Raw genomic sequence first — 12,788 nt, 5'->3', positions numbered from 1 at the left:
ACCTAGGGCTAATCTCCCTTTGGTTTTATAAGGATCCTTGTTCTTGAGAAAAAGAAGTTCATACCAGTAAAAATAATGGGGAGGGGGAAGGGGGAGAAAGGAGGAACTCATCACAAGGTTGTATAAATGGCTGTCCCCCCTGAAGGGGACGAATAGCAGAAATGTGGTTGAAGGGAGACAGTGTAAGATATGAAATAATAATAATATATAATTAACAAAGGATTCATGGGGGTGGGGGGAAGAGGAGCTGATACCAAGGACTCAAGTAGAAAATGTATTAGAAATGATGATGGCAACATAGGTACAAATATGCTTGATAACAATGGATGCATGGGATGTTATAAGAGCTGTGAGAACCCCCAATAAAATGATTTAAAATTAAAAGAGAAAATCACAGAAAGAGCTTGTTTTATAACACACCCCTATGTTTTGAGACAAAACAGTCTGTCCTGTTTCCTGCCCCGAGGCAACCTGCCCCAGGGGAGCTGCAAACAGATCTTCACTTTGCGGTGAGAGAGGCACAGTCGTGATATGTAATAAAGTTAAAAACAAAGCAAGTACAGGTGTAATGAGATTATAATAAAGCACGTGCTTCTAATTAAAGGCATGCAGGTGATCTTCCATGTGCCTCCGGCCTGCTCTTTATTTCTCGAAACTAAGGATCGGCTCTGTAAGGTTGTGTAGTGAGCTACACACAAGGCTGCTAAGCCAAGGGTCAGCAGTTCAAGACCACCAGCCCTCTGAGAGTGACCGATGAGGCGCTCTCCTCCTGTAAAATGTCACAGTCTCGGTAGCCCGCGGGGGCAGTTCTACCCTGTCCTCTAGGGTCAGCATGGGTTGGAACCGACTCCATGGTGGTGTCAGAACCCACTCTGGCCGCTGAGAGCCATCCTGGCACGCTCCCTCCTCAAGCATCTAAAATCCAGCCACGGTGAATTCTGAAGATGGATGAAAAGTGGAAAAAGAGAACCATCACTAAAGAAGGCCAGGACTGTTTGCCACCTGTAAGACCTTGCCTTTTTAGCTGTGGTCACTGCTGAGAGGAGAAACGGACCCCGAGAGAGGTCGAGGGAAGGCAGCGTGAGTTCCATCTCCCGATGAGCTGGTAAGTAACCAGGAAGCCGAGGGCTTTTACGGGTCATGGTGTGGCAGATGGTAATAGGGAAGCGCAGGTAAAAGGAAGGTTCCCCCCACAGAGGGAAAGACAAGCAAGGCAAGCATTTGTCCAGGGCATGCTACAGCTTCACCTTCAACCACATCCTTTTTGAAACACAGCGCTGGAGCCCACCTCTGACGAAATCTTCCCACCACATGGCAGTGGGAGTGGCGCTGACCTTTAAACTTCAGTTACCTTATCTGCAAAGGGGACAAGATACAAGCGCCGTGCCGTGCCTGGCACGGAGTATCCACTCGAACGCTAGCACCTGTCCTTGCATTACCTCCAGGGCCGGAATGACAGTCCCACTTGTTGCCCTTCGTTCTTATGATCTTTGAAACAATTCCCAGGAGAAAGAAAATGAAACAAAACAAAACTCCCTGCCATGGAGCTGAGGCTGACTTACAGCGACCCTGCAGGACGGAGCACCACTGTGCCCGTGGGTTTCCAAGACTGTAACTCTTCCCAGGAGTAGAAAGCCTCATCTTTCTCCCGAAGAGGAGCTGGTGGTTTCAAACTGCTGGACTTGCAGTTAGCAGCCCAACCCATCACCACGACACCGGCCAGAGGTGCTAAATTATCAGCATGCACTATCTTCTTCCAAAGAAGGCACAGCCTTACCTGACATAGAGAGAGATGGGCACCATGGTGTTAAGAATGATGATGTAGCCCCAGAAAGTGAGGAACCCACGGTAGGAGGGCAGGTAGTCTTCGCCATCATAGAGGTACCAAGAGTAATTGCCAACTTGAGCTTCCCAGTAAGCGTGGCCAATGGCCAGGCCGGCCGAAAGCAGGATAAGAACAACAATGATCTAGAAGGCATCAAGAGAGTCCAAAGATGAGAGAGGTCACGCCACCGGCGTTTGCCCGTGGGAAACCGACAGCAGTCACATCACCCTCCACTGACTTTAGGAGCCCTACCCACCACCGAGTCTAGCAATCCTGGTGGCCTACCTGGCCATTCCCCTCACCCAAATGACCGATCACTGGAAGCAGTGCCCCCTTCCCAAAGGGACTCTCATCGTGGGAGTGTGGCATTCCCAGGGAAAGGTGAGGGAATTCCCACCCCAACACCACCTGAGCTCTAAGCTTTCAATTCATTTTCTGGTTGGCCTAAAAACCTGAGGGGTTTTATTGTTTTTTTTTTTTGGCACAGGGAGGTGGAGGTGAGGTGGAGGAGAGGGACGTTGCATGAGAAAATCATGCAGCCAGATTTGAGGATGGGCAGGCAGCAGTCTAGGTCTCCTATAGCACAACGGCGCATGGGTACCGTGTAGACCATGTAGTTCATCAAGTAGTCAATTTTAGTTCTTTTGAATCTGGTTTTCCCACTATTCTTCATGATTTTCGTGTCGGCACCTACAAACAGAAAGTTCAATGCCGTCAGTGTGTTACTGGAAAGATCCACTCGCCTGTCTGGCAATAAATGATGCACCCTTTGGTTCCAACTAAGGGATCCTGGTGGCTCAGTGGGTGACACCAGCCGTTCAAAAGCACCTGCCACCCCGTAGGAAAAAGCGGAGGCTTGCCGCCCCTGTCAAGCTCTGCAGCCTCGGAAGGGGGCAGCTGTACTCTGTCCTATGGGGTCGCTGTGAGTTGGCATCCCCTGGATGGTAGCGAGTTGGGTTTTTGTTTATTTCAGTGGCGGCGGCGTCCTCGGGTGCCAGTGAGTCAACCCTCGGCTCCCAGCGAGCCCACGTGGTGGAGTGGAGCCACTCCATAGGGGTTTAAGCTGGAATCACCGTAGGAGGTGATCATCAGGCCGTTCTCCCCCACAGCCACGGGTTGAGTTTGAACCATCGACCTTGCGAGTAGCAGTGTATTGCTTAACCTCTGTGCCACCTTAGAATGGGGCAGAAAAGCAGCCACCTCTAAAACTCTTTATCAAAGTCAGGTTGGATCAATTTCCCAGAAAACTCTGGCATTACCTGCAAAAATGACCAGCCCGTGGCAGAAATCCGTGTTCCTGATGACACAGCCACGCAGCAAGACTTTATCGGCATCCAAGGGGAAACTGGTGTTTCTCCAGAAGAGGGTGCCAGTAAACTTATCCAGCCGGTTATTGGGTTCTTCACACTCAATAAAACCTTGTTGGGGAAAAAAAAAGGATTCATCACGTCAGCAAGGTTTTCTCATTTTAATCAAAAGTACTGAATCCCACCAGGAACACTGGAAACAAAATAAGGGATCTTTGTACAAACCATCAAACGCTGCCAGCGCGTTTTCCCTTTGCAGGTATTGGTCTGTTATCTCGAGCGCCATTTTGAATTTTAAATTGGTTTCTCTAAAGAGAGGAGGGAAAATCATTAATGGAACACAATTTAGCATTACAAAGGGAATGGACAGATAATTAAATTAGGCAAATGTGTAAAAAAAATTAGGCAAATCTGTGCAAGCCTTTTCTATTTCCAAACTCTCTGTTCACCACAGGACCTCAGGACCTGGTGCTGTGACCCCCGACTTAGAGAAAAACCCCTGACCTGGAAAAGTTGGTCCTTTTTGCTGTTGGGGCCAGTAGAGTGAAACAAGGACATCGACAGGTACCCCGACAATCTGATTGCTAATCTAACTTTTCACCAGGCTAGCTGATTGAACCACTGCTTTATACACTTAATATCTAATCTGTTTACACAAGAAGCATTTGTTACAGAAGTTACTAATAATATTGCTCCGCAGAGCAAATATGGAGATTGTGGCTCATGAAAGAGAATTTTATTCTGGAAAGGGGGAGATAGCCACGCCCTCAGTAATTCATAAGGGGCAGGTGTGTGGACACACAGGGTGTGTGCTCTGGAATCGATGCTGTCTTCTCCGATGAACCTTGCAAAGGCCCCCCCAAATCTGGACTCATGAATTGATGGGTGCTAAGAAGCTGCTCCGTGGCTCTCAATATTTCCTTTCTGTTTGTCTTGACAAAGCAGGTTAATATCAAGCTGGTTCAGTAATTGTGGGCAGTAAAGCAAAGGGGAGGTGGAGGTGGAGGTAATGGTGGTGGAGGAGGAGGTGGTGGGAACAGTAGTGTGTGTGTGTGTGTGTGTGTGTGTGTGTGTGTGTGTGTGTGAGAGAGAGAGAGAGAGTGTGAGAGAGAGAGAGAGAGAGAGAGAGAGAGAGAGAATCATAGCTACCAGCCCTGTTGTGAGAGTCTTGCCAACATACTGGTCTCTCTCAAAGTCCTGCCTCAGCCTTTCTCAGGAGACCGGTTGGGGAATTTGGATTACTGACTGGACCCTGGAGCGTGAAATACATACAAATTGGCAAGGTTGGGCAAAGATCAAAACCCGAACTCAGTGTCATAAAGTCTATTCCGACTCATAGTAACCCTGTTGAGTTTCTGAGACAGCATATCCTTATGAGAGCAGACAGTCTCAGCTTCCTCCCTTGAGATGGTTAGTGGGTTTGAACTGCCAACCTTGTGGTTAGCAGGCCATTTACCCTGCACGCTAGGGTGTGAGAAAGAGGTTTAATGTTACAGTGGCAAACACAGGACAGCCTGAGAGGCAGTCCCAGGGAGCAGCAACTGATTAGGCACTTCCTGTTTGCTATGGATTGAGTTGGGTTCCCCCTAAATATGCATTGTAAACCGTAATCTCTATCCATTTGGGAATAGGCTTCCTTTGTTATGTTAATGACATGGAATTAGTGCAGGCGTGTCTTGAGTCCCTCTCTGTGTCCACACAAACTCAAAGTGCCCTATAGGGCAGACAACGACCCCCGTGGGTGGTGGGTGTCCGAGACTGTTCATCTTCACTAGAGTAGAAAGCCTCATCTTTCTCCCACAAGTGTCTGGTGGTTTTGAACTGTCGACCTTGTGGGTAGCAGCCCTATGTGGATCCCATGCCACCAACGGTCCTTATTTGAAATACAAAGAAGATTCAATTAGCAAGAAGAACTGGAGACAGAATAAGATAGATGCCAAGAGACATGGTGACCTCCAAGGAATTGGGCAACAGAAACTGGAGAAATCAAGACCTTCCTCCAGAGATGGTTGAGAGCGAAAGCCTTCTGCTTGGGCTTGAACTCTGAATTGTACTTTGTAGCCTTGCAAACTGAGAGGAAATCCCTTTCAACTTGTTTAAGCCACCTGGTTGGTGGTGCTTGGTTATGGCGGGACTAGACACACTCTGCTTGTTGAAAGTGAGCAGGACTTGACGCACTTGCTGGTGAAATCAAGGACTCCAGCCTTAAGAAGGGATTGCAACTTAGCACACAGAGAACCCAGATGCCCACAACTGGACCAAGAGACAACATCATGGCAAAGGGAGACAAGATTGAAGTTGAGTTTTCAAGGATTTTATCTTGCTGGATGCACAATCCATGCTCACAGAAGCAGTCGGCAAGAAATCAAATGTCCTCTTGCATCGAGCAAATCTGCTTCACGAGACCTCTCTAAAGTGTTGAAGAAATAAAAGTGTTGAAGGGCAACGATGTCATCCTGAGGACAAAGGTACGCCTGACTGGTGGTATTTGAATGGCCTTATTTTCAGGTGAGAGTGGTAATGATGAATAAGGAAGACTGCAGAAAAATCGGTCCACTTGAACTCGGGTGTTGATGAGGAATATTTTCAGTACCACGGACTGCCAAAAGAACAGCTACGTCTGTCCTGGAAGAAGTGCAGCCAGGCTGTTTCCCGGAAGTGCGCCTGGTGGGATTTCATCTCAGGTACTTGGGATTTGCCATCAGGAGAGAATAATCCCTGGAAAAGGGCATCATGCCTGATAACGGGAAGGGACACTGAAAAAGAGGAAGCCTCTCCAGGAGATGGATTCACACAGTGGTTGCGTTGCTATAATGCGCTCACACATAACAGTGGTGATGATGGCACAGCACTGGGCAATGCTTTGTTCTATGGGACACTATGATTGCAACCTACTTGACAGCACCTAACAACAACAAAAACGACACAACTAAGACACTGGATGACCTCACCCCCCCCCCCACCACCCAGTGTTTCCGTTTCATCAACTGTAAAGTCGAGGCCATCATGTGGGCGTCACGGGGTTATTGAGAAGGTTAAATGTGCCCAACCATACGAAGGGACTGTGAACCAGCTAGCGCTCAATAAACCCATTAAAAACTGGACTACACACTGTCATCAGGGGTAGTGTAGAATGACCCAAACCAACAAACTCAACATTGCTTACTGACAAAGATGTCCAAACTCTGTTCTCTTCACAGAAACAGCCACTAAGAGCCATGAGTTTGCCTGGTGACGGCTCAGTGGTTTATAAAGGGCTCAGACATTCTTTTTCCTTCCCTGGGAAAGGCTGATCTTGAAAAGTCCATGTGATAGAAGAAATACGAGAGACCGGCCCACGGGGAACACGGCCAGCCAGCCAGCACGTAGCAAAGGCCCGGCCAGATCTGGCTTCTTTCTAGATGGCAGACACCCCACTCACTGTAATCACCAGGGTGCCTTCCAAGGTCTGGCCCAGCCAAGCGAGGCTTACCCATCGAGCTCAGCCGTTTCCACGTAGCAGAGGCTGTTAGGTTCTGAGCTGGACAGCAGCAGGATGTCAGCCTGTTTAAAAAAAACATGCCCATCACAAGAGACCCTCCCAAAGGGAACCTGGGTGCCAGGTCACAGCGGGGAGAGCAAGGACGACTTGATCACTTACTGGAATAAAATCATTTTTCTTTAAACGAATGACATCTCCAACTTGAACCTCTTTCCACTTGGCAACTTTGAACCTAAGGATGAAAAAGAACAGATTCTGTCTGGCTTCTGAAAGAACTTGGCACGGTGTTTTCTTGCATGGCCAACCTGCTGGGAAACATTGAAATTGCAGGGAAAACATTTGCTAACAATTCAGCCATTTCACGAGGCAGCCGCATAAGGGGTTATGAGAATCCTGCTAAAGTTGAAAGGAGAGGATGGTGACAACTTCGGTCTTCCTAAGAACACGGTCACCTTATACGGTCGCCTTACAGTTTGTAAAGCACTCGGCAACGCACAGACCTTTGGCACCTGGCCATTACAATGACGGGGGGGATACTGGTCATTTCATTCTCTCATTTGCTCAGTCCAGCTCCATGGAGAGCTTGCATCTCAGGTCCTCTGGGCCCCCTAACCATCTGGCTCAGCTCTGGTTCAGCTAAAAGCGGGCAGAGAAAGCAGAGAGCAGGCTGGGAGGTAGGAGCCGAAGGAGTGTGATATTTTTGTCTCTCCCTTCTTTGGCTGGCTGCATTTCTGGTCGGTCGTGGCTGCTTCCTTTCACGAGCTTGCATTCGGGGCAGCTCTCCTCCACTGCTCTGGAATATTCTGTCTTCCATTTCTTCCCGCTGGTCCTTCAAGACCACTAAGGTGGTCACGGCTTCCAGCTCCTGCAGCTTCTGGGGACACAGCATCCTGTGTTGGCTTCTGCCGGCACCTCTGTCCACTATCCTTTCATTAATGTCTGTTCACATCAGGGTCCAAGTTCGATTTTGCTTCCTGCCAAGACCCTGATCACACACATGGGCAGAGTGCACCAGCTCAGCCTCTACTTGATCAATGTCACAGAGCTTGGATGTTGTAGAATTGTTTGTTAAACTCGGCTTATTCAGAAACATGAATCCAACACCTTTGGGGCACTCCCTTGAGTGTCAATGTTGTTTCCATACGACATTAGTCAACGGGATGAAGAATTCACCAGGGAGGGAGATACAGCCATGCCACCTTCTGTGGCTGTGTTCCCATCCTGCCCTCATTCTCTCAGTTTGTGTCCCTCTCGGTTACCTGCACCAGTTCAGTGCCAGGCTCAGGACAGGAATATGTAACAGCCCCAGCATGGGCTTCCTGAGCCCTCGTGGAACTTTAGAACCTGTACCCTTTCCGTCTCTAACTTCCCCTGGCCAGCATCCACAATGACAGCAAATGGTCTCAAAAAACTAGGGTCTTCTTAGCATCTTCATTACGTCTGGGCACTGTGCCCTGTAGATCACTGGTCCTGCCAGAGGGCCTCCCAGCTCTCTGGTTCTCAGCATCAGAGGATGCTGACCCTGCACCGACATGCTCAGCTCCTTGGTGGGTGCCCTCTGAGCTGGACAGCAGGTGCAACATGCTGACTTGTTCCTCATTTTCAATATTCTACCTTGCAACACTTGTTCATCCTTTACACAGCAGACCCGTCGATCAAGAAAGGATGCTTCCACAACAATGGCACCCTTGTGTTCTTCCAGACAAGAAGAGGGTGTTTGAAGGGTAGACTTCCTTTGCTTGTCAGCAAGCTTCCGGAGAGCTATGATTTCAGCCTTCGTTAGGAGGCCATTTAAAGGCTAAGAAGATATGGGAGACACTTTGATGAAAAGCCAAGTCTGCATTCTCCTGTCTAGGATATCCTAGGGCAAAAAAGCAAACATAGAACAGTTGATGCTATCGATACCTATCATGATTTTTTGTGTGTATATAAAAAAGGGACATGTTTGTATATAGGAGAAAATTCTGGAAGGCTGCAGATTAACCTGGCAGCTACTGTTACCTTGGAAGAGCCAACGTGGAAAACGGGGTGTAAAAATGAAATGTTTCTATTTGTTATAGACGGCTGTAGATGTCACTGCTGCAATACATCTAATGAGGATGCTGGGAAGAAGTGGGATAAACTCAGGGTTACTATCTTCAGTCTTAGGAGCTGTAGAAGAGACACATCTAAATGTCCAAACCCCAAATCAATATGTATATTATCACATTTTAAAATATAATCCTCTTTTAAAGATGCTCATGTGAAGATGAGAGACACCTTACAGACAGACACAAGGCACATACCCCCAGCTAAACCTGTGTCTTTTTTTGGGGGGGGGCTAGAAATCCAATTGCTAGGTTTTACCTCCCATTAATGTATAGCGGGGGGTGGGAATGAGAGGGATTGAGAGATTTAAAACACATTTAAAACACACACTTATGTCTTAACTTTCCCAATTGTACTAGAATTAAGTGAACCGGCAGCACATCTTTGAATAAAGGAAATTATAGTAGTTTGCATTTCAATAGCAGGAATGACAAGTTTGCTCAAATGATGAATGAACAAATTAGTGTCTTCTTCTCAGAGCTCCTTTTGACTGGTGGAGACAGCACCCCTGGCACTCTTATACTGTGATGTGATTTCCCTAGATGGAGTTCCATCAACACCCGTGCCCGTCCTCACACAGGCTTGGCTCCACTGTGGGGCTTCTGAGACCACAGCCCTGCCAATGTATATATCACCACCCCCCATTTGAGGCAACTCAGGGCTGCCCTTTACCAGGATAGTTAGTCAATATTGTGGGCTGACGGTGGTCTGTGGGCTCGAGCTGACTCTCACCAGCGTTCACCACACTGGTTCTCAGTGACTTGAAAGGGACTATCGAAACACAATCTATTTTGTGCCTGTGCGTGTGAGGGAAAAAGTTGTTCATGTTAAAAATAGACACCGCTACCCTGTGGCTGTGTATTGGGTGATTTTTCTCTTGTGTTGACATTCAAACAGTCTTTGGATGGTGTCACAGCCACTGTTTTTAACTCTGGGAGCTACAGTTCTGCCGGAGGCTCTTGCTGAATCAGGACTGGGGTCATGGTTGGTGGCATTTACTTAACATACGCTGCTGGAGCCTTTTCTGAGTGGTGGAGGCTCCGATGTGGTGGAGGCTTCGGTGGAGACAAAGACGAATGCCGTCAGACAGTTTCCTGGAGACACTGTGAGTCCAGAAGAGATGAGCCGCCGACACACATAATTATAATAAAACTCAGAATATAAGATGAAAAGAAAACAGGGAAGGTTCTGAGAAGGGAGAAGTCAGCGTAGCTAGAGAATTGGGCAAGATATCAAGACGTGTGAGCAAAGACCCAAGAGGGAGCTCAGGTAACAAGCGAGATGCAAGGAGGGAGTTGTGCAAATGCAGGGTGGGCTGATAACTCCAGAGCCCCAGCAGGCAACTGACTGCCCACAATGCCCTGAGCAGAGCCACTAGGCTACAAGGAGGAAACAAGGTCTTCGTAAATTAAGGCAGGTCTTTATAACGAGATGGTTTGTGTTCCCATCAATTTCTTATTTCAGATGAATGTCCCTAAACAGGTCTCTAGGCACATTCGTGTATTCTTGAAACTAAGTGACCCACCACTCATCTTCAGCTGCACTGTAGTGGCGCATGTGCTGCTACAATACTGGAAATTCTTCCACCAATATTCACAGACCAGCAGGATCATCCACAGAGGCTAACCTTTGGTGGAGCTTCCAGACTAAGCTACGGCTAGAAAGAACGGCCTCGTTGTCTGCTAGTGAAAATTAACCAAAACAGTAAAAATCAATACATAAGAAAATTAACCAATGGAGACTCTATAAATCACAGTGAAAGACGGTCCAAAAGAGTTCTAGAAGATGCGACCCGCAGGGTTGGAAGTTACTCAGAACACACCATGGCCGACACCAGTGGACTATAGTCACCAATGTAGGACGGTGAAGATGGTGCAGGACCAGGCAACGTGGTGTTCTGTTGACTACAGGATTGTCATGAGCTGGGGCTGACTCGGCATCCTAAGCCAGTCACAGAGAAGGCACAGTACCTGCCGTCCTTGATGACCTCGCAAGTCCTGTTGTTTATTTCTCTATCCATCTTATGGCGAGCCTTTGAAAGGGAGACAGGCAAACGTTACTTCAATAATCTCCAAACGCCAGCCATGAATGCCAACTCGCAATGAGCTCCAAGACAGCGTGGAAAGGCTCTTACCACATCGTCCACCAGGTCTTTGATGGCGGTGATGCCCAGTACCAGGAGCAGAGGCACAAAAGTGGTATACCAGGCCAGCGTGCTGATTTGAGGAATTGCCTTAAAACAAAACAAAACAAAACCATATGTAGATGTGTTCAAGGACCCACTGGGAACTGACCACTCACTCGAAGTCTACTCCCAATTGTCATACACATCTGCATCTTATATGACACTTTGGAAAAGGTGCCTCCCACACCAGCCAGCCTCCCTCCAACAGATGATTCTCGCTGGCTTCTGGGTAGCTGGAGGGGAGCCTAGGCCAGTGGCTTCTGACACTTCTCATTGCGCTCTCACCTGGACACAGGTATGACCTTCTAATATGAACCAAAAAGGGAACCGCAATTTGTTTGTTTGCTGTTTTGAAGCCTTCATCCTTGTTCTGTAATGCGGGTAGTCTCTCTTCCAAAAAATTAAGACTTTTTTGGATGGTCAACTGTATCTAACAAGATGGACCACTTGAAGCATTTTTAAGTGGATAATTCGGTGGCATCAATTACTTTGACTCTACAAACATCACCACAACATCTTCATCACCCCAAACAGAAACACGGTCCCCTTTCAGCAATAACTCCTCGCCTCCCTGCCCCACTCCCAGCACCTGGTAACACTCACCCACTTTCTACCTCTGGGAATTTGCCTCGCCTAGAGAGTTCATGTTCTTGACATCAAAGAATATGAGGAACCCGCCTTGGCTAGAAGGGAGGGAAGGAAAAGGGGACCCACTCACTGCACCTCACAACATTGAATGTTTGCCTTTACATGAGCCTGACCCGAATCATTCCCGTGGGCAGTAGGGCCAGGAGAAGTCAGCAAGCCTACATTCTATGAAATCCACTTCTCTCTCTTCTCCACTTCATGTGTCCCCACCACCCCATCCAGCTGCACTCTACTATTTTCATAAAACTTGAGAGGGTTTAGTAGCTGGGGCAGGCGGAGATTGCTTTCCAAATCCCAATGTTTGATGGAAAGATTCTGATACAGCAAAGTGGCTACATGAGCCTCTGTAATCTGCATGCCCAATGCTAACAGTTGGTTCTTTGGGCGCTAACTGGAGTACGTAGAGGACTCGTGGCTGTAACCATTCCTAAACCGCTGGCAACGTATGAGGTGTTGGTGGTGGTGGTGGTGGTGGAGGTGGTGGTGGTGGTGGTGGTGGTGTTGGTGGTGGTGGTGGTGGTGGTGGTGGTGGTGGTGTGTGTGTGTGTTTGTGTGTGTGATGCTCTTCAGATGTGTGAATACAGTCAAATTACGGTTGAGCTGGTGGGGAACTGTTAGGCATACAATTGGCCTTTCCAATGTAAAAACCAGTTCACAAAAGCAGTTTTCTTGAGGTTTTTGACCAGAATATGAACAAGCATGAATACTTTTCTCAAGGAAATGAGACACCTATACCACAAACCATGAAGGGCAAGCACAGCCAATAAATGTAAAAGGTATAAGTACTTTTACAAAGCCATGTTCTAATTTTAGGCACTTTCAGGAAAGCCAGTTTTAACACACACACACATCTGTGTGAAATCAACCTTAAATTTAAAGCTATCTGCTTGCTCTCCGGTTCCTTGCGTATGTGCTGAGCTGGTTCTGCGTCTGAAGCGCTTGTTCCCCAACCCGGGCAATCCTGACACCAACAATACAAGCTTGGAGACGGGTGGGAACCACAGACTTCTGCACGTTAGTGTCCGTGAGCCACCACAATTCAAATCAGAGTTCAAATATCAAAGGGCATTACCTGTAAGATCAGCAGGATCAGGAAATAGAAATTGGCTGCTCTCTTAAACTGCTCAAACAAATTCATAGGTAGGAAGGTGAACGCGTTGTACTTGTACGTTTTAATTGCATTCGTCTGTTAGGAAAAAGAAGAGTCACCCTCATGCACCCTCACGACCACGACAGTCTCCAGACACCCCAGCC

The 12,788-nt window shown here is 47.8% G+C and overlaps 1 protein-coding gene across 1 annotated transcript in view; it reads right to left on the bottom strand.

Annotated features, from left to right (window-relative positions):
• The window catches only part of ATP8B1 (ATPase phospholipid transporting 8B1), a 119,985-nt gene that overhangs the window by 31,001 nt on the left and 76,196 nt on the right, over window positions 1-12,788 (bottom strand). Inside the window, exons 4-12 of the mRNA XM_075532625.1 lie at window positions 12,607-12,720; window positions 10,836-10,934; window positions 10,672-10,733; window positions 6,773-6,845; window positions 6,605-6,675; window positions 3,358-3,440; window positions 3,085-3,243; window positions 2,427-2,515; window positions 1,778-1,968 (exon numbers count right to left, since the gene is read on the bottom strand). Of these exons, the coding sequence (XP_075388740.1) occupies window positions 1,778-1,968; window positions 2,427-2,515; window positions 3,085-3,243; window positions 3,358-3,440; window positions 6,605-6,675; window positions 6,773-6,845; window positions 10,672-10,733; window positions 10,836-10,934; window positions 12,607-12,720 (941 nt within the window). The remainder of the gene's footprint in view (window positions 1-1,777; window positions 1,969-2,426; window positions 2,516-3,084; window positions 3,244-3,357; window positions 3,441-6,604; window positions 6,676-6,772; window positions 6,846-10,671; window positions 10,734-10,835; window positions 10,935-12,606; window positions 12,721-12,788) is intronic.

This window comes from Tenrec ecaudatus, chromosome 15 (assembly GCF_050624435.1).
Source record: "Tenrec ecaudatus isolate mTenEca1 chromosome 15, mTenEca1.hap1, whole genome shotgun sequence".
NCBI classification, from domain to species: Eukaryota; Metazoa; Chordata; class Mammalia; order Afrosoricida; family Tenrecidae; genus Tenrec; species Tenrec ecaudatus.
The sequence above is the reverse complement of the archived record's forward strand: the minus strand, read 5'-3'. Positions and strand labels throughout refer to the sequence as shown.